The sequence below is a fragment of the Channa argus genome, chromosome 6, assembly GCF_033026475.1.
Source record: "Channa argus isolate prfri chromosome 6, Channa argus male v1.0, whole genome shotgun sequence".
Lineage (NCBI taxonomy): Eukaryota > Metazoa > Chordata > Actinopteri > Anabantiformes > Channidae > Channa > Channa argus.
Window position 1 is genome coordinate 8,762,088 of NC_090202.1, and position 23,989 is coordinate 8,786,076.

At 39.3% G+C, this 23,989-nt stretch overlaps 3 protein-coding genes across 8 annotated transcripts in view; 2 read left to right on the forward strand and 1 right to left on the reverse strand.

The window, feature by feature from the left end:
* schip1 (schwannomin interacting protein 1) overlaps window positions 1-4,283 on the forward strand; it is a 199,827-nt gene extending 195,544 nt beyond the window's left edge. For all 4 annotated transcript variants that reach the window (XM_067506909.1, XM_067506911.1, XM_067506910.1 and 1 more), the window contains 3 exons: window positions 265-388; window positions 919-1,012; window positions 3,367-4,283. In XM_067506909.1, coding sequence (XP_067363010.1) covers window positions 265-388; window positions 919-1,012; window positions 3,367-3,418 — 270 coding nt within the window. In that variant the 3' untranslated portion in view covers window positions 3,419-4,283. The remainder of the gene's footprint in view (window positions 1-264; window positions 389-918; window positions 1,013-3,366) is intronic.
* Window positions 4,284-7,087: 2,804 nt separating this feature from the next.
* On the forward strand, window positions 7,088-9,665 carry il12a (interleukin 12a). The gene is made up of 7 exons (XM_067507840.1): window positions 7,088-7,289; window positions 7,407-7,558; window positions 7,697-7,777; window positions 8,047-8,088; window positions 8,259-8,402; window positions 8,530-8,568; window positions 8,720-9,665. The coding sequence occupies exons 1-7, from the start codon at window positions 7,271-7,273 to the stop codon at window positions 8,858-8,860; spliced, it is 618 nt and encodes a 205-aa protein (XP_067363941.1). The 5' UTR covers window positions 7,088-7,270; the 3' UTR covers window positions 8,861-9,665.
* si:dkeyp-97b10.3 (uncharacterized) lies at window positions 9,391-23,764 on the reverse strand. Of its 3 annotated transcripts, none has more exons than XM_067507838.1 (17): window positions 23,336-23,764; window positions 20,962-20,993; window positions 17,330-17,362; window positions 17,054-17,113; window positions 16,520-16,552; window positions 16,369-16,401; window positions 15,957-15,998; window positions 15,824-15,873; window positions 15,554-15,606; window positions 15,242-15,468; window positions 14,624-14,877; window positions 13,033-13,158; window positions 12,773-12,908; window positions 12,479-12,526; window positions 12,310-12,381; window positions 11,881-12,171; window positions 9,391-10,622 (listed from the first exon to the last, which is right to left on the reverse strand). In XM_067507838.1, exons 1-17 carry the CDS (start codon window positions 23,383-23,385, stop codon window positions 10,597-10,599), a joined length of 1,566 nt encoding a protein of 521 aa, XP_067363939.1. In that variant the 5' UTR covers window positions 23,386-23,764; the 3' UTR covers window positions 9,391-10,596. The 3 variants fall into 3 exon arrangements, with proteins under 3 accessions (XP_067363939.1, XP_067363938.1, XP_067363940.1); XM_067507837.1 differs by having other exon boundaries at window positions 16,520-16,555; window positions 23,336-23,763; XM_067507839.1 differs by lacking the exon at window positions 23,336-23,764 and adding an exon at window positions 22,974-23,322 and having other exon boundaries at window positions 16,520-16,555.
* Between the last annotated feature and the right edge of the window lie 225 nt (window positions 23,765-23,989).

The following is a 23,989-nucleotide window of genomic DNA, read 5'->3' on the forward strand; positions in this document are numbered from 1 at the left end:
ACTATGTAATGAAAGACTTTGTTTTAGAATTTGACATGATTATTAATTCATATGTAGGGTATTTGTTTGGTAAGGGTCTTAAATTGTTTTATACAAATGCTTTTACACAACGTTCTGTAAAACTGGATATATTTTTTTCCCTCGTTCAACCTCATATCTATCCGTCCCATGTGGTTTCAGCCTGCTGACAGTGGACACTGTGTCCGATGCGCTTTCCGTTTTTCTCATGTCCCCCTGTCGCTGTGTGTGTGTGTTTTTTGGCAGCTTCCACACATGCCTCACATCAGCGAGTGTCTAATGAAAAGAAGCCTGAAGCCCACCGACTTGAGAGACATGACGCTGGGACAGCTCCAGGTTATAGTCAACGACCTGCACTCCCAGATTGAGAGTGAGTCGACCTCAGGCAAACATACAGTACAGCACACTGACCACTGTTTTCAATCGCAGAAATGAGCAAGAGAGCAAATGGGGAAAAACATGCACATGCATACTGACCCCTACCCTAGTGGATGTGAAAGTACTTAATATATGTTAGTTCATAGAACTGTAGAGTAAAAGCTTCCCCTCAGCACTTACTGTTAGCATTCTGTACAGATCATTGACTCTGGTACTCTGTGATGAATAATCTCTCATGTTACACAAAACAGCTCCAAAATCCCCACCAGAGCAAAGTGATGAGCTTGTTTTTACTTTCCCCTTAAAATGTCTTTTGTGGGTGGTTTAGATTTTCTGGCAAAGCTAAAGGAACAAGAGCCAGCTCATGTGATGTGAAAACAGCCACAGCCACTGTGGTCTGACTGTCAATAACCCCAATGCTTTTGAGGGCTTCGTGTGCTGATTGTGCTGGTTAAATGTGGCCAAATTCCTTCTTGGTTGTTCTGATACACGGGCTGCACGTTTGCTTTCTCGTCACTGCAGGTCTGAATGAGGAGCTTGTGCAGTTGCTGCTGATCCGAGATGAGCTACACATGGAGCAGGATGCCATGCTGGTTGACATAGAGGATCTCACCAGGTGACTGCATACGGGTTGTTTGTCAGAATTACTGGTGTAATAGAGAAAATTAAAAAAACAACATTTCACACAGTCTGTGAAATTGAAATTGCAATATATATTTAATTTTTTACAGGCTTAGATGTTTCCTAGAAGTATATAGAAACATAGATATTGTTTTTATTCCCATCAGCCACTCAGGTACTGACGGTTTTGGGTTTGCAACCACCACCCTCAAGCAGATATTAAGACAGGGGCTACAGTAATGTGGTAGCGCCACAACCCCAGCCTTCATCACTAAATGTACTTCACTTCATTTAGTAAATTTCCTGCAGCTCCCTTTGAAGTCACTAAACTATTTGTGTACACACCCCTTTCCCTCTCCATACATACACTATCAGGCTACTCCCAAAGGGCCTGAAAACAAACTTTTATGTGGATTTCCCCTTTTTTTAAAAATTAGTCAAACAAGTGTAAACAGTTTAGGGACTGTTTTTCAGTGTTAGTGAGCTCTTGGGGCAGCAAAGTGTCACATCATGTTCAGCTTTTGGATAACAAGGAGGTTAATAAAGAAGGGGCTACCCTAAAAATTTTTCACAAGTCAAGAAGTGCTATTTGATCTTCTGACACAACCAAATGGTGTCATGATTCAATTAAATTGTAAAATGTGTAATTTGTTGGATTTGTTAATGTAATGAGACCTGTTTGAGCAGTTGCTTGACTTTTAGCTTAATCCAAATAGTCTGTTGTGTAATATTTATTCTTGTTTCTGTGATTTCAATTTGTAAAATTATTGGACACCCTTGGTAGTTGTGTACAATTTAAAAGACATCTTGTAATGATTTAACTATTTGGGGGTAGAAACTGAATTCAACACTAACCTTCATCATGATTAGCATATTTTTCAGTATTATCAAATGAACAACCAAGATCTTAACATTTATGGATGAAACACATTAACTAATAGAAACAAAAGTCAGTTTAGAGCTTTTATACTAAATCCTGAAATTCTTTTTATCTTTCTTACTGAACACATAATTCCATATGTTTTCTTGTCACGTGATGTTTTTCATATTGTGTTTAAAATGACTTGTTTTGTTTGTTTGTTTGTTTCTGTTGGTTGGTTGGTTGGTTGATTGGTTGATTGGTTGGTCTGAGTAGTTATTGTGGTTGTTTGTCAAATTGATCAGTTCCTCTCAGTTTTTTTAAAGCTTAGTTAAGCCACATCCTCAGCCTCCCTTGTAATCATGATGACACAGGCTTGACTTTGGAGGGACTGGTTCTAACGATTTCAGGAGATCGTACATTAACAAACAAAATAGACGCATTTGCTGACATCATCTGTTGTGTTACTCCTTCACTGTCACTTAACCACCCTGTATTGGTACAAGTTCTAATAATAAAGAATTTATGGCATGAAATTGCTGGAAAATCTAAAACTAAGATGTTTACTGAATTGTAAGTTAATTAAAATTCTTTTTATGTATGACGATTCACAGTGTGCTAGGATCCATATAATGTCACTTTATTTTCTTAAGGTTTGTTGATAGTAGGACAAAACATAAAATGTCAACAGAAAATGCTTGTCTTATTATTTTTTGTCAAAACATCTTGGCTAGGCTTTTATTTTTGGATTTTTCGTCTTTAATACCAACCAGATATATCTTCTAGGAAAAAGGCTTCTCTTTTAATTCTCTTTTTAATCTTGATCTAAATGTGATTGGCTGGCTAGTGAACTTTTTAACTAGTAGGACACAGTTTGTTAATGTAAATGGTCTTCGTTCTTAAGTGAGACGCTTTTCTCCTGGGTGTCCAAAAGGCTGTCCCCTCTAATTTTATACTTTACTGTACAGTACATGCACCAAAATCAGCACATCATAAACTTTTGTGATGACGCAGTATTAACAATTATTATTATTAGAACATTCAATTCAATTCAACTTTATTTATATTGCGCCAATTCACAACAAAGTCATCTCAAGGCACTTTACGTAATAAAGCATTGTGTGTCTTTAATATCTGTGAATCCATTATGACATATGAAAAATCGTGTGCGTATGAAGGCTGAGACTATTCTGACTTGAATTCAATTCAATTCGATTCAACTTTATTTATCTAGCGCCAATTCACAACAAAGTCATCTCAAGGCACTTTACAGAATAAAGTCAAGACTATAAAGATGTATAGAGAGAACCCAACAATCCCCCCCTCCTCCCCTCCCAGTGGAGACGAGTGGTCTGTGTTGTTACGCTGCTGTTGTGTGACTGATTGTGTAGTTGTGAAACCCAACAACATCCACCTCCTGGGGAAAGTAAAGATTGATTGATTGACTGATTTATTCTTTAAGTGACCATATGTTCACTTTCTCTTTCCAGGCATGCCGAGAGCCAGCAGAAACATTTGGCTGAGAAGGCCCTGTCCAAATAAGATTCCTGTCCTCGCTCCACCCTGCCCTCCTCTGCCAAGCTTAGCCCCCACTCCAAACCAGACTTTTCCCCTTCAGCAATCCCACCTCAGCTTCGCACCAATCCAAATTCTGCCCGCTTTGCCCCAAGTATTTTGCTCCTCGCTGCTTCCCTTACTCACCCTGTCCACGTTCCTGTCCAAGCCACTGACTGCAGTGGTAGCAGCAGCACAGAAGAAGGACACCCTCATTAATTTGCTTCTGTGATTTTCTCCCAGTGCTATGGACAGAGGAGCACTTCCTGCTTCCTGGGAGAAGAGGAAACTGATTGTGTGTTGTCATGGATTCTGTCCCCAGCTTCCTGTGCAGTGATCGGCCTCGCTTTGCTATGGTTTCTTTTTAACTTTCTACATTCGCCACTAAATTATAACTGTTCAAATGCAAAAATTGTCGGAAAAAATAAAACAATAGTGAAAAATTTAGTAGAAAGTCAGTCTTGAGAAAAAAAAAGAAACATTGTATAAAAAACGGTGGAAAACTAACTTCTTCAGACCATTTTAAGTTGGACAGTAATTTTAAAGTATTTTAAAGTCGACCTGTTTTTATTCTGCACAAATGGTAGTTTTCAACTGAGAAATGTTTATTTGAAGGTGCTAAAAGAGTGTAAAGGAAACATGCCTGCCTTGTAGTGGAGTCGTAGCTTTTGGTAATACGTTCACTCTAATTGCTCTTCAACATTTTGTGAATGTTGATTTTCTGACACGAGTCATTTTAAATGAATAAGTGTGTTAATATTGTTTTCATCCTATTGTATTCAGAAACTTTATTTGAGGGAAGAAATGTTTATGTACAGATATGTAAAATAAAGAATAAACTTTGTTTCATATATGTTGGTTTGTGGGGTGCATTTAATTTTTTGTGCTGCAGCATTGTTGCCATGAGCCCTGGATAAATGTACTCTTCCTCTTTCTAATGAACTTGTGTAAAGTGTAATTACTGGTCATAACTGCAGTGAGAATCTTAACAACCGCATTTCATGTAGTATGACTCAATGCCTTCTGTTTCGGTCTTGCCTAATTGTGACAATGTTTGTCTCTCACTCTCTCATCTTGGGTTGTTGAGCTGCTCTTTAAGGGACTCAGTTTTTATTTGGGCAACCCCTTTAATGTCAATTAGGAATTTTTTCTGTCACTTGAAAAAAATGACACCTTGTGGACCTGTAAAATATCTTAAGAATGGTCACTTGTGGTTAAAGGTACAAATGCTGAGGAATTATTTTGAATGACTTGATGCTTTGGTAATGATTGCAGTGTTGCTTTTCATGTAAAATATGATTTTTCTCTGAAGAAGTCCCCCCTCCCCCCCGTGGTGCATCTCTCTGAGTATATACTTTTTTTAGAGAGTTGTGGGTAAGTTTCTGTATTCAATAGTCCTTGTGCGTGGCCAGCAAAAAGGCCAGGAAACTCCTGTGAACACACACTGACCACTGTAGTTTCATAGAATGCACTTCTTTTCAAAAGGTTGTAAAACACAATAGGATTACAGATCCTTGTGGATGAAAAGTGAGGATGACTTTATGCTACAAGTATAAGTAATAGTTTCACAATATTCTAAATTTGAGCTTTTTGAATTTCTCACAAAGCACTACATATTTCTGACATACTCTAACGGCAGGAAAAGACTGTACCTGAAAATAAAGCCTTCGTGTCTTATTTTAGCAAAAGAATTTGCCCAGTCATGATGAAAATGTAGATGGTTAAACTTGCATTTATGTAAATAATGTAGCATCCTTATTATTTATCTCCTTTCTTTTCATGTACTGTACCTACAATCTTTAGCAACTGTAGCAAAACTTTTCCATTCAAATGTAAAAACAAAAAACTGTATATAAGATCAACAATTACCCCTCAAAATCAATTTAAAATAGAACTAGTGTTAGTATTACTTCCTCACGTTCTCCATCAAGTCAATTTTGTCATTAAGTAAATTAAGCCAGGTGGTGTGTTATTACTTAATTATAATGGTAAAGTATAATGGTCTGTACTTATATAGTGCTTTTTTAACTATTGGCACTCAAAGCGTTTTACGCTTCATCATATTCATTCATTCACACTCACAATCACACACACACTCACAAACCGATGGGGGAGCTGCTATGCAGCTGGCCAACGCTCACCAGGATCAAAAAAGTTGGGGTTTGGTGTCTTTCTCAAGGACACTTTGACATGTGACTGGAGGAGACGGGAATTGATCCAACAATATTGGTGGATAACCTCTCTGCCTCCCGCTCCACAGGTGTGTTTTATTATAAAGCAATAAGCTGCATATTATTTTTGGAAACTGATTTCAAAACCACCTTGAGGAAGATATATGTATGTCACAGAAACAACAGCTAATGAAAACCCGGTGTGTGACAGGTGAGATTTATCAACTGAGCTTTCGGAACAAAGCTCACAACAACTTGGTGGCTAATTGTAAACTTTTTCATCATGAAATGTTAATTGAAAGGAGGAACAATGATGGGTGTCATGTAAAAAGTGTAATATTTATCCCTGAAATGTAGCAGAGCATAAAGTAGCTCAGTACCTTTTTTCAGATATTTTCTTTCAAAAGTGCTGGACACTCACTGCCGAACTTTCATGTCTTGATGTGCCAACAGGGAAGTCACAAAGCCACGGCCCACTTGTGCTAGGTTTATGGAAAAACATAGACCTCTTTCCTTTACCAGAAGCACTGACTAGACCTTAATCTATGGCCCACACAGATGAGACATAGGTAGTCAGACAATATGGTCAGTTTTAGTCTGAAACATGCTGAATCAAACCATAATCATCTTGTGAATGAGTAGGGGGGTCAGCATATAGTCCAGTTGCTGGTTGCCATGATGATGCAGACTAGGCAGGGTTTACCTGCCATTTTTATTTACCATAACACCCCAAGTGCAGCTGCGTTTCTTTAAGATTAATTTGCCAGCGTAGAAATGAATTGCATAAGCAGTCTTGACCATCTTTTACTTACACAGCAGTGACAACATGGATATCAACTGCTGCACATGACTAACAGGAAAAAAAAATTCCATTGGATGACTGATGCTGATGCAATTACATAATTTTGTTATATAAATAAGAACAAATAAAGAAATCATTGTCATGTACAAGCGCACCTTGTTTGGACATGTTTTATTAAGATATTCTATTGTTTGATTGTTGTCATTATGTGATGTGTTTTGCAGACGCTACACCGACAGAGGGTATAGATCCAATACATTGTGATGAGGCGTTGTCGCTATTTAGGGGCTGTATATAAACGCTTGCCGCTTCCCGGCCGCTGCTGCTGCAGACGGGGACCAGGTGTAACGATTCCACGGTGCGAGTTGACATCCAGAATAAAGTTTTTGCTCCCTGGGTTTCATTGATGCTGCGGCTGTTTTGCATTGTACTCTGCACTATTCTTTCATTTTAGCAGTCAACTTGTTTATTTGGACAAATGCAAACGACTCAATAGTGAGTTTGCAGTAGGAGCCCAGACGCATTTGTTCAGGCCATTGTTTGGGAATGCATTTAAAATGACCCCGGACATGCAACCTTTTTCTAATTTTATTAATTACATCACCCTTTGAGATTACTTTTTTTTTGTTTCCCCGTAGTTGCTTTCTCTTGAGACATGAAACAAACATCGTGACTCCCCTCTTACAACTAACGTGTGCTGGAAGATGAGGAAATTACGTATGACGTTTTAGTTTTCTTTTTGCTGTTGCTCCTGTACAAGAGAGGGAAACCCCCGTGTGAGGCTTATAAATCCATCAGATAAGAAGGCAGCAAGACAGTGTTACTGATTTACCAGGATCGACCAAAGATATCTATCTGATCAGAAAGATGGCAAACTTTAAAACATGTAAGTCAGAGCACGCGCACTCAGATGCTGCATTGTGGGTCTGTTGGGGGGTTTTTATCGTGCGTTTTTGAGCCATGAGACGCGTGTGTTGATGGTTATTATTCTCTTGCCATGCAGACTTCACCTGCTGCTTGATGCTGCTGGCCTTGAGCTGGCGCGCATCCACGGGAGCGCCGGTGTCTCCCAGTCCGAGCCCGGAGAGCTGCACACAGTCCTCACATCGCTACAAGGACCTGCTGCTGAAAATCACAGAGCTCCTCAATAATAGTGTGAGTAGACTTGATTGTAGCATGGGAATTGTTTGGACCCAAAACAAAGCGATTACCCTCTGTACTTTTGTCATATACTGGAATTGTTTTTCTTTTCTTTTGTAGTTTGTTCATTCATATCTTTATCTTGTATCACAGACGGAATTGTGTTATGGCATCGCATCTGAAGCAGTGGCGATACGCAACCAAGACACGCTGCTGGCCTGCGCCCCCACTCAGGTGGCATTTGTTGATTTATTGCTAATGCAAATGATTCATTTTTCAAGTAGCCACTAGAAGAAAAATATGAGTTCACTTTACTTTGTAAATTATTAATCATAGATATGCTGTGCTACAGATTTTTTTTTATTTATATATATTTTTAGGAGAATGAATGAAAACATTTTTCTTCGGAAGCCTTATAAGTTTCAGCTGATGTCCAAGGATGCATTTAGACGGTGACACAAACGCCAACAAACGGCTCATGTTTAATATGTTTTTTCCGACAGACATCAGGCTGCGTCAATCAGAGACAATCATCCTTCAGTGAGGTATGTTGTTATTACCATTTCTTTTTTAATATTGTTGTTCTAATATCGTTTGTGAATCTAAAGTTCAGCATGTATTTAATTCAATAAAAACACTATCCACCAATTAAAAACCCTTTGCGATTAACGAATTAACATTTTTAATAATTGTTTTTTGTTTTTTGCCCTGGCAGAGTGAGTGTCTGATGAACATTATGAAGGATTTGGCTTACTATGAAGCTACTATTACATCTTACCTGGAAAGCCCACTCAGAGATCAAGTCAGAGAAGTCACCCTTCTGATGCCAACTCAGGAAACAATCAAGAGCCTGAGGACGGTAGGTTTGCATGCATGTGTTGGGTCACAGGGAAACAGTCATGATTTAAAAAGACAGAATTAGTAAAGAGAATCTCTTGGGAAATAACATTTAAATTTACCTGATGAATTTCCTTTGGTTTATGCAGAACTGCTCCCTGAATGGAGAGAATGGAGAGAACTCAAAGGTATTTTTCTATTCCTCCTTTTTTTTATTTCCTCTTTATTAACCTTTCAGTCTTAATAGGGAAACTGATATTTTGAAAAAAAAAAAAATGGTTGGATCCCTGAAGCTATTGAAAATACATTCATGTTATGTCCCTTTGTGTTGGCTTTCAGGAGAAATCTGCTCAGCAGTGGGGCAAAAACAGCTTCACTAACAGACAGGAGATGTGTAAGATAATGAAAGGCTTCTATACCAGAACCATCACCATCAACCGAGCTATGGGCTACATCTCCTCAGGAGACCACAGGAAGTAAACATCCAGCAACCTCGTCATTATGTCCATCATCCCAAGCAGCACCATGATATTTAACTTTCTACTGATGTATCACAACTCAGCACGCCTTCTTGATAATCCACTACCACCACTTACAACTACTGACCAAGTTGTTGTTTACACTGCACATGCAGCACAAATGTCTGCATGATTAATGATAAAACATAAGCTAGCTGGCTCGACTTTAGCCTCACTCAGAGCTGAATGAGAGAGAGCTGAATCACAGTCGAACTACTGCTAAGGTCAGAGCAATGGCGGCCATGTTGGCCTATTTACATGAATGTATTCTAACATTTTGGGGAATGTATCTATTCTTAAGGATCTATTTATTAAATTATTTATATGATGGTCTGTGTTGCTATTTATTGTTATTTATAATAAAGTATTTTTGGTATCAAATGCTGAAGTGAAAGTGTTTTTAATGAACTGACTACATGACAGACAATTGAGTTTACTTTTAACACAACCGAAAAAAAAAAAAAACACACAAAACGAAACATCCAGAAGAGCTTCAGTCAACATTTGCTGCTCCACCTTTATTCCAATCGTCTTTGGAATAAAACAAACAAGTGCAAAAAGGACAGACTGGACCGTTGGTGGTAATGTGTTCAAGGAAGCAAGTCTAAAGCTCACTGCATTATAACACGCTGGAAGACCCTAAAATGATTTGATGTTCCAGATGCTCTTTGTGCAGCATTCCCCAAATAGCATTGACTTGTCTGGAAAGTGTCATTCGAAAAGTGGTAGAACAGAAACAAAACTCTGACAAATGTTTAAATGATACAGATCTTCAGAAAATGTAAATATTTCCATAGACAGCGTACATTATGGTTTGTTTCTAGAAGTTCCACAGCTATGAACAATTGTCTTGAAAAGATGATTAGCTGCTCGTTGCCTGTCAGGCTCAGTATTGTACATAATGATGAAACACAGGATTTACATTTAAACACAAGATGTGCGTTCCAGTCTCAGAAGGCCAGACGAGTTTCACGATTCAAGTTACAAAATATGACAGAAGAATCAGCCTGGAGCTACTCCTCACTCCTTACAAGTTCAGAGTCAAACACCAAAAAACAAACATAGAAAAATAAAAGTTTGAAAAAGCTGGTAAAAAAAAAAGAAATGTACAAAACATGTTTACAAAAATAAAAATGTATGAGACACAAAACAGTTCAAAAATTCAGTCCATATTGCTTTGGACAGTCACATGCATGTGAATGTGATGTAATGTTTAATTGTCTAATAAAAAGTCCCATAAACGCTTCAAAGTGAAACAAGATAAACCAGTTGGAGTTTTCCTGATTCTTGCAGTTTCAGCACTGCAGCACCAACATTTACATCTATTACTGGCTACATAATTAGCTACTAAATATCCCAATGACCCACTAACGCTCTACCTCAATTGGTCATTTTTACACCTGATGATGCTAAACATATCAACATCTGTTCACACACAGGTACAGTTCTTCTTTTCTGCATTCATTACAGAAAAAAAAAAAACATTTGAATTAAGTTTGGTAAAAGTGCCCTTTCAAAGTTCAGACATTGGTCCTATTCATGAAATGCAGAAATAAAACATGTGAAAAGAATGTTCAAAAGAGAAAGTTAAACTCAGGGAGGACCTGATGTTTGGTCCAGAGGTCAGTTCTGCTTTGCTGTATTCCTGAGATCTTCTTCTCTTCTTTGTGCTGAAACCCCTGGTATTCAGCAGCCCATTTAAGGCAAATGCTTGTTTATCATATCTGAAAACACACAACCAAAAACATATATTTACAAAATGACTTTTAATAGTTTGCATCTCTTAACAATATATATTAAAACAATATTCAGCAGAGACCATAACTTATGTTAATGTGGAGAGATGTCAATTACTGAAGCCGAGAACGGCCATGGATGCAGGTATGGTTTTTAATTACCATCATTACCTCATGATAATGGGATAATTCCCTCATTGTGTCCGGAAAAAAAACTTTGTTTTCTCGTGATCAAAATCCAAATGAATGTATCCACTTCCGTAGATCACAAATATTACTTTGTCCTTTAAAGTTTGTGTGATAAAAATTAGTCAGTACAGTCTATGTGATGTTCCACATGACTGTGGTAATGTTTCAATAGACTGGTTGGGCTTCCCACGTGACTGTGTGTGGGCAACTGTGATTCAGGGGGGAGAGCAGTTGTTCATCAATCCCTGCGTTGTCGGTTTGATCCCCTGGTCCTCGACTCACATTTCAAAGAGACTAAACACCCACTTGCTCTCAGTCGTGTCATTTTTCATTTGTTTTATTAATCTCAACTCCTGAAACACGACCATCCAATAGACAGTTCACAATCTGCCTCCACAGCCTGTGGACGGAGCCAGTGTCCTGCACACGTCGATTTGTTCCTAATGTGAACATATCGATGCTGCACGTTCAGCAGTATCGCAGTCGTGTGGGAAAGATTAGGAGGTGAGCAGAAAGCTCCTTATCTCATTAGTAACACTATAGTAAAACAAGAACACAATCACGCCCCAAAAAACAAATGGCCTATATACATTGTTGAACCATTTTAATCATACAAACTTTAACGGATACGGCGTAAGTTGGGATCTATTGAAGCTGAGACATTTATTTTGTTTTTCCTGACTTTTCTCTGTAGTATCCCCTAAATGCAAGAGGCCATTATCTGAGGGAATATACAGTATCATGCTTTTCATACCTTCCAGCCACCTCATGTAGTTTTTATTTTGCTTTATGTTTTTTGCTGATGATTTTGACAACAATGGTTTTGGGGCCATCGGGATTTGCGCTGTAACAAAGCCTATTAATCAGTGTGTGGCTGAAAAGTGTTTCTGGAGACAGTCGGTCAAAAGTAAAACTAAAAACATCGGTTTTATGAGCAATCAGAAGTTCACTATTTAACCTAAAGTTTAGTCAAGTATTATTTTACAACCCTGATTTTTTATCCTTCATCATTATCGTATCAGGTGGAGCTTCATCAGGTAAGTCTGTGGGCTATTACCTTGCAGTGTCTGACGGACTTCATTTGGCAAGTCATCAAGGTCCGTTAAGCTTTCCAGCAGGTCGCTCGCAGTGGCCTCCCCTGGGCCTCTTCTCTTCTTCCACTCCACCAGCATCTTCAGCTTCTGCATGGTCACATCTTTTTCTGTTGCCTGGATGTCATCCAGCTCCTTGGACTTCAATTCTAGATAGATGGCAACCTGTTTCCACTCCTTCCCGAGCTGCTTGGCCAACTGCAGTAGCTGCTTTTCTGACATGTCCTGGCCCCGAGTCATCGCTGTTTTCACTCCATCTAACACACGATACACACAGGTTATTTCAGTATAATGTTATACAGACAGACACTGGGCTGGAAATAGTTCAGGTTTGTGTTGAGTTGACGGCGGGCAAGATACTGAAGTTCTTTTAAAACCGCTAGCGGGAAAATCACCTGACTCGTCCTCCCATCGAGGTCTTTTACAGGTAGTTTCTTCTTCTGACGGGCTGCTGCTTCTCTGCCTGCCTATGAAAGAGATGTTCAGCATATGATATAAGTCAACCCGTAGCCACTAAAACAGGTCGTGGTGGAAAAACCTAAATCGGAAAAACAAGACACTCACTGTTCGTCCTCTTCCTTGGCTTCTTCTCTCTGTTGTCCACACAGTCGCCTATTGGAGTAAGACATATGATTTGTAGTTGAAACCAAATTGCTCAAAATATGTGCTTGTACACAAAAATATGTGAAGCCCAGGGGAAACGTCTTGGTTTATTTGCAAATAAAAACATTGATTTTGCTGTTGCTGTCATAGAAACATAAAAAAAAGTCATGTGAAACAACTGGAGTCCCAGTGCCCACATGTTTTCCTTTTCAACAATAATTCAGCACAAGCGTTCAGACCAAAATGCACCCGTACCTTCTCTGATGGTCGCAGACCAAACAGTCTCCTCTGTGTTAATTTCTATAACAGAGAGTTTAAAGGGAGGAGGCTGCTCAAAGAAGGCTTCAAAGTAGCCCTTCATCTTAGTCACCGCTAGCGTGAATTTCAAATCCTGCACGAAGACACATGCGTAAACATAATTTTATCATGTCGTGACAAAAGCAGAGCAGAAACGACACAGTTTATTATTTGTGTTTCAATACATCTGTTGAAATCAACATATCAGAAACACAAACCTGAGGTTTGATGTCTCCCTCGGGCTCACTCAGGAGACGATACGTCCCCTCATCTAGTTTACATGTGGGAGGCTTCTCGATCTGCATGTAACGATTTTTGTAGGCCCTCACTTGTTTGCGTACATCCTAGTTACATAGGGACATCAGGAAGACAATGTGACGGCAACAGAACCATCACCATCAGTTAGTTAGTCAAGATGAACTGTGATTCAAATATTCAAACACATTTTCCAGAGTCGGAGTGGAAAAACTGAGGGCGTCTCACACGAACAAGCCACTCAAGAGTTCAGGTCAGTGATGGTTGAGACAACCACGTAATGTAAACACTGATGGAAACACTCGTCAATAGGGAAAATACAAGTTTCTACATTCATAGTTGAAGTAAATATATTTCTGGGTTACAATATTGCAGAAACATTATTCACCACATGCCACCTCCAAAACATACATCATGCAACCACAAACACACTTCCTGAGTGAGTTATGCTGTTAAACACGCATTATGTTCATACAGCTGTCAGAATTATGCAGCAGACTTACAATAATACACATATTATTAGCATATCTACAAGTGCAAGCCACTGACATTTTTGTCTAGACCCCAAAGGCCGTTTTCAAAAAAACATTCGCTGTCTTGTTGCACTAATTTACTATAACATATTCTAGAGAAGGGTTGATGACATCATTAATACATGTGACTCTGTGATTACTTCAGGACTCTCTGAAATTTCTGCTTTTTAATAATATAAGGTGGCATCAGTTCACAAGAAGTGAAACTGAAGTGTTGGCTCTAAATTTGTTCTTACATTTAACACACACTTACATAGGTAAGGCCTTTTGCTGGACTTTTATCCTAAGCATGTGATGATCAGATAATTGGGGCAGACTCAGCTGATGAGTCTCTCTTTGATGAATGGAATATTAGTTAGCAACGCACATAAGGAAGCTTATTTTTGTTTGTTGTGTTCTTGTTTTTTGGCTTACTCCTCAATGTAAAGTTCCCAAATTAAAACACAAAATGTGCTGATCCGAAGTGTAAAATCGTGACAAAAGTGTCACTTTGCCAAACAGTTATTAGTGTTATTTCATTAAGCATAAAAATTGTAACTACATGTAAATTCTAAAAGCTTAAAATGTGCATTTCATACATCTGTGGATGTATTTAGACATTCAAACTGCAACTCGTGTGCATTGCATCCACTTTTGTGACTGCAGCATCGTCGCTGCACAGGAACAGATACCAAAATGTTACTGACTGGACCAGTGGCAGTAACCAGAGTCAAAACACTGACGCGTAAAACCGCCAGAACATCTACAGATAAAAGTCGCTGTTTGAAAGGAGCTTCCACTACTTAGGTGTGAAAGTGAAACAAGATCTGACAAGCACAAAAGGTGTAACAACCTTTTCATCTGTTTTAAAAACACTAGTAAAAACCAACCCAGACAGTGGTGCACTTATCAGATGAGAAGCAGGAAAACCCGCAGTCACTGATTTCTAAGTGTCTAAGTGAAATGACATTCTCTTTAAAGGAATCCATGTCCTCCGTGCCTACGAGCTACTAAGATAGGTACAGTGTTTGCAAAGACTTACGCTTATGTCAGAAGAGCTGTTGGTGGCCAAGTAGACGTGGAAGCTGTAGCTGTTGTTGTCACTGCCCTGCTGCTTATAGACCAGGACCACCCCATGGTGCTCTGCATGCTGGTTCATCTGGATGATGGGGCCCACGGGAGACAGGGAGGTAACATTCCACTTGACATGGCTACCTGAGTGGTCCACCGTTGGCTCGATGAGTGGACGGTTGTCCTTTATGTGTAGGACACTAAATGTCATCTCATTATCTGGATCTGTCCAAAATTAATCAAAAGATTTAATATTTTGCTTTAAACTAAATTTTGCTATTTGGTTTTGCTTCAAAGTCAATGTCAACCTCTCAAAAAAGATAATTAGAGTCTAAAATTCAAAGCAAAAATCTGTGTGCAAAGGCTTTTAAGCGAGTCATATTCAAATTAGTTAATTAATAATTTTCATTTTAAATTATGGAAACTTATCTAGCAATTAAAATGTATTATTGAAGTCATGACAGTCGCTAAGTGATAACTTGTTGAAAATAATTGATCTTAATAACATTGCCTAACAAAGTCATCGCAAGAAGACAGATGTGCTGAACATGCAGGACATGCAGGTCTGAGAAAGCATTAGTGCTCTCACCAGCTAGGCAGATGGAGTGAGGGAACTGGATGGACCTGAGGACCGACGCGTCCTTGTTGACCGTGTCCACATTAAAGATGGGTCCTGCAAACTTCCAGGAGTCCTGGAGAAATGAGCCAAACTTGGACCAGGACAAGACTGAGTAGCGCACGAGAACCCGCTCCGATGCTTCAAACACCAGGCCAGTGACCGAACACTCATATGTACCCTCTGCTTCCAGCTGGACCCTGAAACACACAAATACACAGTCGGTGGTACTGTATAGAATCAGTAGGAAAGTACTGCAGAGACACTACTCACACAGACACTCACTGTAATCGTCCCTTGGAGATTCTCCTGGGGTTAACAAGCTCATTGCCGTGGCTCTGTCAAACACACCAACACAGCTTGATTGTTTGTTTGTGCAATTATAGCACCATAGTCAAAAACCCTCAGAGTGAAGAAACTAAAACAAAACTATGGCTAATCACAAATTAGAAGGAAGCCCATTTCTCTCAGTGTTAAAAGAATGGCAAATGCGTCTATACACATCTGATCAAAAGCATCAAGCAGAAAGGAAAAGCGTGCAATTTCTGAGCTCACCTGTTGGGTGGCTTTGCATTTTTCACAGCAAAATTTGAAACTGCTTTCACCTGTCGGAAAGAATGATCCGCTGTTATAAGACATGTGAGCCTAACCTCCATACAATGCATCTGCTGTAAAATTATGTGTTTACCTTTCCCATTGAAAACCTCTGCTGCCTGTCCAAGGAATGAGTCTGAAGGAGAAAGTCCAGCATTATCACATGAAAAATCAGACCGTCCTGTTTTAAGTTTCTGAAAGACGCCCTGGACAACACTGTTTTTTGCCTGTGAGTGCAGGTGGGGCCCACTGAGTTATAAGTCAAATTGAATTCTGTGTAACAGTAAAGGGGAGAAGCTCAGACATTTTGCAACATAATTCTGTTGCTTTGCTGCCACTGAGATGCGGTTGTGGCTATACTCAAGTTAGTTATCACGAAGGCAACCATGACAAAAAGCTGACACAGCAGTCTATGTATGCACACTACAAACCAGACTAGTTGAACAAGGTTCTCTGTTTGACAAGGAAGGAAATAATATTTGTAGATGTTAAATAAAATGTCTTACCGCTGTTTAAATCTGCATCAGCTTCTTCAGTGTCTGCAGGGAACATGACAGAGATAAACTTAGTGAGCTGCTTTATTTTAAATGTTTACTCTGCTGCATGTTATTAAATTCTTAAATGAAGATTATTTATTATAGAATGTGGGTTCTGTACCTTTTTCTGCCCCGTCTCTCTCTGCACAGCCTTCTGCTGAAAGTCCAAATACACAACAAATCAGGAAAGATGTTTAATTAAATTCTTGACAAGACTTGGGTGAGAAGAACAGTATAAGTTTCATGTGTCTACACTAAATATGAGGTTACCTCCAGCAGCCAGTTACTTTAGCTTAGCATTAAGACTGGAAACAGGTGAAAACAGCTAGATTCAGTTTGTCCAAAGGCAACAAAATCCATCTAACAGCATGATGTCCCACGAGAAGGTTGAGGTTATCTCCAGATAATATTTAACACCACAATTTAAACTAATTTATTCAACAATATATCACAAAGTCACTGCCTGACAAGACTCTAGGATCTCGTTGCTCCTGGACCAAGAAACTACACTGATTGTTAAAATTAAACAACATATAACGTGTTAATTGACTGAGTTTTAAATGTGCTGGCATTTCCACTTTTTTAAGCCAAGCTAACATCTTCTTATTTTATACACGTCTACATGCCCATCCTTAGATAAAAGCACATTTCTCACCAGAATCCTCATCCTCCTCTTCCTCCTCTGAGCTTCCCTCTGTGGACGTTCCTGGGTTCTCTTTTTGCAAAGGGAGCGTAAAGATTTGCAATGAATTTTCAGTGAATGATCAGTAAGAGATTCATGCTGCAAAGGTTAAATGAGGATAAAAGAATAAAACGGATAAAACAAAGGAATTAAATATCACTACATATTCTGTTCAGATGATGGTTTTGGTTTGAGCTGTGTGGAAAGAACAAAATCCTTTACAGTTTCACAATTGGCATTTGGGTTTACCTGAACTGCTGCTATCACTTTCAGTCAGATTATCTGCAACAAATAGATAATTGGTGTGAGGTTTGTGCTGCTTGTTCTGTAAAAACAGATTCAATACTCATACATCAATACATTTCCACCTTGTTAAGTCGCAAGCACCACAACATTAGCTAAACCATTGTTATGTTAAGTTAGTTAACCATTGCATTAATTCTTATTTCATTAGGGGAACTTCGTTTAAAGGTTGGACACATCATCAACCCATTTTTTGTGGTGGTTTCATTGCCCAGAAGCTGTTCTATTGCCAGGTACACATGTAAAAAAGAGGAAAGCTATGTTTAAGTGTGTCTAAATTTAACCTGAACGGTAACTCTGCCGTAAAAACAAAACAACAATAGTAAATGACATGTAAAGCTCGTATGCATCATTGTCATTTTCTGCAAACCCACAGTATGCATCATATAGGGGAAACCCATCACTTTGTCACACAACAGAGTTTATATAAAGCAGAGAAAACCTAAGGTGTAGCCACATGCCCTGTTTTTAAACCTGTACTTAACTTCACACTTGCACTGTTGCACTGTTCCTTCCATACAGTAAGGACAGCAATAACAGGTGACTAAAAAGGAAGTACAGGGCTTTGTCACTGAACTTCTTGCTTTAACAGGTAAAGCCCCCAGTGAGAGTGCTCCACTTTTATTTTACTTCTCTGTTTGTGTACGATGTGGGTTTTTTTTTTTTGTTTTTGTTGTTTTTTTAAAATCTTCAGTTCATCTAAGTCCTCTAAGAAGCACTCAGCATATCTGACTTACACCAGGAGCTTTTGCATATACATCATTGCTTAGCAGCTGAACTGTGGCACCCTGTAGAGAAGCCCGTGATAAGTGCCATTCATTAACATTCTGGCACATTTTTAAAAATGCATCCAAAAGAGCTGCTGCTACTGCTGCTGCTGTTCGTCTCTTCCCAGCGGTGGTGAATGTCTGCAGACCGGGCCATCTGGCTGAGTGCCTGGCTGGCTAATGGATGGCGCCCGTCCTCTCTGGCCCACAGAGTTTTATCTTAGACTAACAACCAGATGCTGCCATCGCTGCTCTGCACGCAGCGCCTCCCTCATCCATCTCTCTCTTTCACTCTGCTCAATCTGTCTGCTTCACCGCTCAATGCACTCGCTCTCCCCCATTTCTCTCCCCATGTCCTCATATGCCTCCTATGGTCAATCTCCTTTTCTTATACTGCTACCTCACAGCAGAGCCAGCAGGCATCCCTCTTCACTTTGGCATGGCCGCTTTCCCTCATCAGACTGACAAACAAGGGGGAGAGCAAACACCCACACAGACATGCAAGAGCATGCACAAACACACAAACACACACACACACACACACACAGACAAATGCACACACTTGTGTACAGCTTGACAGGTCTGTTTCATGGGTGTTGCATGCCATCTACTGGTCTGATGCTGTATTAAGGCAAGTGTGACCTGTTGCCTTTTTGCCTTTTAATTCTTTTAAAACACATCTGGTTTAGGAACAAATGATTATTATGGGATGAAAGTTAGCACCTTTTGAGTTGGATCACTCACATCTTAAGTGAGAAAAGGTATCGGAACTGCTAGTTTGAAAGTAAACAATTTTTAAATGTGTAATGTTTGAATGTAAATAAATAAAATGTAATATTTGGTTGGATATCCTTTTTTTATAACGGCCAATAGATTTCACAAAGCACAATACATTTTATAAAACACAACAGCAGAAGAGCCAATACAACAACAATGTCATTGGGTTTTTGTAAACACAGTGACATTTCACAAAATGTACAAATGGGAAAACGCAACAACATTTCAGCACATTGGCATTTCAAAAAACAGGCCAACAAACATTTCAAAACACAAGTACAAAAGAAAAAAAACATGACTGCATTACAGGAAACACAACAACACTTTAGAAAACACGTTCACATTTCATAAAGCACAACATTTCCACAACAGTGCTCTGGCTGGAGCTGCTGAGACTGCAGGCTGTGTGCACATCCTCACATCACCACAAACCTCTGAGCAAATTTCCAAATAGATGTTAAGTGAAAATTTGGATAATGACCACATATTCAACATGTTCAATATACAGTGTGTATAGGACCAGTTTTACCTTTATTAAATAGATTCAAGTACAAAAAGGAAACAAGAAACGTAAAAGGGAAAGAAGGGGTATGACATGCAAAGGTCCCCAGCTGGACTCGAACCCAGGATGCTGTGTTATGTGGCCTTAAGCATAATCAAGTCCCATTATAGCAGTGTTAGTAGGGAAAACATGACTGTCTTATACTGATGCTGATGCTGACTGACTTTGGTTCTGTGCAATCAAAAGCCAGCAATGCTGTCTCTACCTTTTTTGCAATCAAAAAGGTTCTGTTTCCTTTTTTCTTGTTGTGGTTCCTAAAATACTATGATGTTTTCTCTTTAGTAAATTAGATACATTTTAGCTGCTTTTCTCGGTAAACTGGCAGACAAAATGCTTTTATACACCCCTCAATTCATTCTGCGGTTAACATCATGACTTATATCATCAATAAAGATCAGTGAAACTGTTCCAGAAGCAGCTATGCGGCCATAAACCATGACACGACCTCCACTGTGCTTCACAGATGAGCCTGTGCAGATCATTTCTTCCTCCACACTTTGGCCTTTCCATCATCTTTGATAGAGCACAATCTTGGTCTCATTAGTTCATAAAACTCTGGCTTTCTGATTCTTTCTGCTGACGGGGGGTTTGCATCTTGTTGTGTGGGCCCTGTATTTCTGCTCATGATTTTTTTCTTCAAATGTCAGATTGTGATACCTTCACCCTTGCTCAGTGGAGGTTGTTGGTGATGTTACTGATTGTGGTTTTTGTGTTTTTCTTTACATCTCTCACACTGTTTCTGCAATCAGCTGTTGTTGGCCTGTTCTGTGCATGTTGCTAGATGGTTTCTTTCTTTTTTAGGACATTTCAAATTGTTCATAATTAACGTTTGTGCAATGCCTTTGATTGATTTCCCCTTTTTTCAGGTTTCACAATGTCTTCCCTTTCTACGATGGACTGCTTATTTTGTTCTTATGTTGATCTATCCTTTTTAAAATCAAATACATTCTTTCACATGTAAAACCTGGGGCTCAAACAAAGTGCAGGTATTTACACTATTTAAAGCTATTTATTGTTTGAACAATCAATCTCACAGAAACTCTTGTCAGTCACATGTTTCAGTACTTTTGCCAACTTTCAATTTGGGTCATTCAACACAACCAGGAAACAAGGTAAGATTATATATTAACTCATATGGGGGGATAAGCGATTACTAGAGGAATCTTGATAAAATACATAGAATTTTGTGTTCTGCTGTTCAATTGCAAATACAAAACAAGGGACAGCGTGATCATATGACTGTGTTTGGCCCTTTAAGGGAAATGATATGGAAATCAAAGTGAAAACAGTGAGAAGAGACGAAGTTAAGAAGGGATAAATAAAGCAAGGAAAGCAAGAGTAAATGCAAATGATAATATTAGGAAAAGACATAGCACAACAGCATAGACATGTAGCTCCTTGTGTGCGCTATGACAAAGTAAAAGGAGAAAGTAACGACAACAGAGAAAAGGAAATATGTTGGTTGATGTTACCTTTGTTTTCAGGTGCAGGGATGTCTCCGTCTCTGTGGGGGAAAAGAGATTAACTGTCAGCCAGCTAGGAATTACATTAAGCAGTCATGCAAGGGTTGTCTGCGTGTTGTGATGACATTTACAGAAGAAATTCTAGGTTGTAATTGTGCAGCTGCAGGCTGTCAGAGTACACAACTTCTGCTTTTGATTGAAAAACAGGAAATGTGTACAAGCTGCCCGAATCTCACTTTCTCACGCCTGTGACACCAACCACTTGCTGTAGAATTATAGATTCACCTTCACACTCAAGCTCACTCTCACATCCACTTTCTGAACAGGGGAGGAGCCATGGAAAGATACTGGCGTTGCAAACAAAACAAACCATACAAACAAAGCGTCTGCTGCTTTCATATCTTTTTTGTTGCTTTTTGATATGCATCTTATAGTTGTTATCATCTGAAACATGTGGTCATTGTACAAAGTTTGGTGTGTAAATTATTGGTTGTATTAATAATAAGCACATTGCAATTAAAATAATGAATTAGAAGTTTTGATATATTGTAAAGCACTACAGAAGAACAATTTTCATTGCACAGATCCTTTTCATTTTATTTTGCCAACAGCTGTGATATGGTATTAGTAAAAATTTACATTTGTATTAATGTTGTGATAGTAGTAATTTTGATCATATTGCTCAGCCCTGCAGAGCGAAAACACAAAGTCCTCCTGGCTTATCAACTGTTTTTGTTGTTGTTTCATGACTGACTATTAAGGAATGTAGCATATCAAACAAAAAATGAGCCCAATCCAAGTGCAACAGTTCAAATGTTGTGTCTGAGTAGAGGACTGGAGCAACCAGTTTGGGCCTCAACAAGATAGGACACGCCTGAGATCCTTCAGGATGGAAAGACAGAGAGCCAAGCCCACAAGCGCAACGAGTTAATCACCAACACTCGCAAAAATAAGTAGGTCACATCTCTTCCTGTTCCTCCCCCTCGGTTGTAAAAACGCGAAACCTGATGATCAAAAACAAAATTGCGTCAGGCAATTTTATTATTAAGGCTGGCCAAATTGTATTCTTTGATTTACCATCTGTTAACTGTGATAAGTCACAGTGGCTTCCTTTGTTTTAAAACATCTGTCCAGGAAACACTGTTTTCTTCTTCCCCAAGGTCAGCCCATTCGCAGCTCTGCCAGTCGCCATGGTAATCATCTTTTCCTTTGTGCAAGTTTTTTTTTTTTTGTCATTGCTCAAATATTTTCAGACAATAAAGAAACACATAAATTATCACACTTTTTCTATTCCCACTTGCTTTTTGGCAACAGAATGTTCTGTGAGCGTCTCAGTTTGTGTCTGGTTAAAAGATAAAGGCAGCTCCTTTACCATGTACACAATGCAGATAAACAACTGTCAGTTGTTCTTAATCTATTACACAGACATAAAACTGGCCGACCTTTGATACCTACACTCACTAATATTATTTTACCCCACTGCATCTAAAGTGATTTCGACAGATTGTATGTTATGCTTTGCAATAAACTACTAATATAACCCAAAAGACCATGAAGTTTTAGCTTCACTGAGCATGCTCCCAGATTGTTTTACAATGTTTATGTATGGCATTGCTAAGTCAGGGGCCTTTCCAGCCCTCATCTTCAGATGAACACAACACCTAGGCTACAACACAGTGTGTCATCAGTATCAGCTCACCTGTCTGCGGTTTACAATACAACTGCTAGTAATTGTAGTGTAAATATTAAAGATGGAGGATTACCTTTAATTTTTTTTTTTTTAAATAAGAAAAATACTTGAAATGGGACAGCATGTCAACAAACACGTGTTACATGTGTTTTATAGCATCATGATCCTTACTGGAAAAAAGTTAAATGAATCATATTAAGCGCTTAATAGAGGCCAATAGCATTGATCTTTACACATGTGCTTTCTTTCCTATCAGAACGTTTGAACTTATTTACATGCATGGAAAGTCTGCTTCAAATCGCCATCTTTCGTTTTCAAACACGATACTCACTCTCCCAACAACATGATGTTACGTTGTTGTCACTGAGTCATCCCGAAGCCAGCGTGCAGCGCAGAGACGCCACCCGCTCTTTACCTCCACCTTCACTTCAGCGCATTGGTAACGTAGAAGCAAGAATTTCATGATGTTTACTTAAAACGCGCACACACAGATGAGCCCATATACTAAAACGACTGCATCATGAAAACATGACACCGCAAGAAGCCACTTCCTTTGTTGACGCGAGGCGACTTTCGCGCTACATCCACTGCATCATCGGGTTGTACGCAAAATCAGGGACACTGGTTAAAAAAAATAAAAAGCGAGAGGTCAGCACTTGCTCTGCTTCAACGTGACATAATCAAAAGCCTTACCCGCTTTCCAGGTGACAAGCCGCTCCGCAGTTCGCCATCTCCGCCACCATCCTCTCTGCGTAATCAAACCCCGTTATACTGTCCCACAGCGTGCAGCGGCTGCGCGGAAAGCACCTGAAATGCAATATGATCCTACCATCGGCTATCGAGGTTAAAGCGCTAAACAGTAACTGGTACTGAAATGCTCATCGGCTTTGAAGGATGAACAATCTCCTCACGTCTCTTGTCCCTTAATAGACGTAATATCCCTACTTCCGCAAAACAAAACATCTGGATGTGGTCTGCAAAATTCACCGTTTCCAAAATCCCACAGGAGAACAGCCAGGCTTTATGCACCGTGGGTGTATTGTTTCCTTTCATAAATGGTGTGTTTGTGTGCAACCGTGAGATCAAGAACAGATCTCAACGTCATGTTGCGCAACACTGCGCAATTCCACCCGTAGAGTGCAGCTTTCACGATCGGCGGTGCTGCGCAGATGCGGCGCAGTGCAAGAAAGCGCGCCAACGGCTGGCGCATGTGGGCGGGATGCAAGCGCCATGAACATGGCTTTATTACTGTGATCATCTACAGTCAAGAGTTTTATGGTTTTGAGACACATAGGATGGAACAAGTTCGGTAAGAAGGAGACGTGTGCTGTTTACAAAAGGTAAACG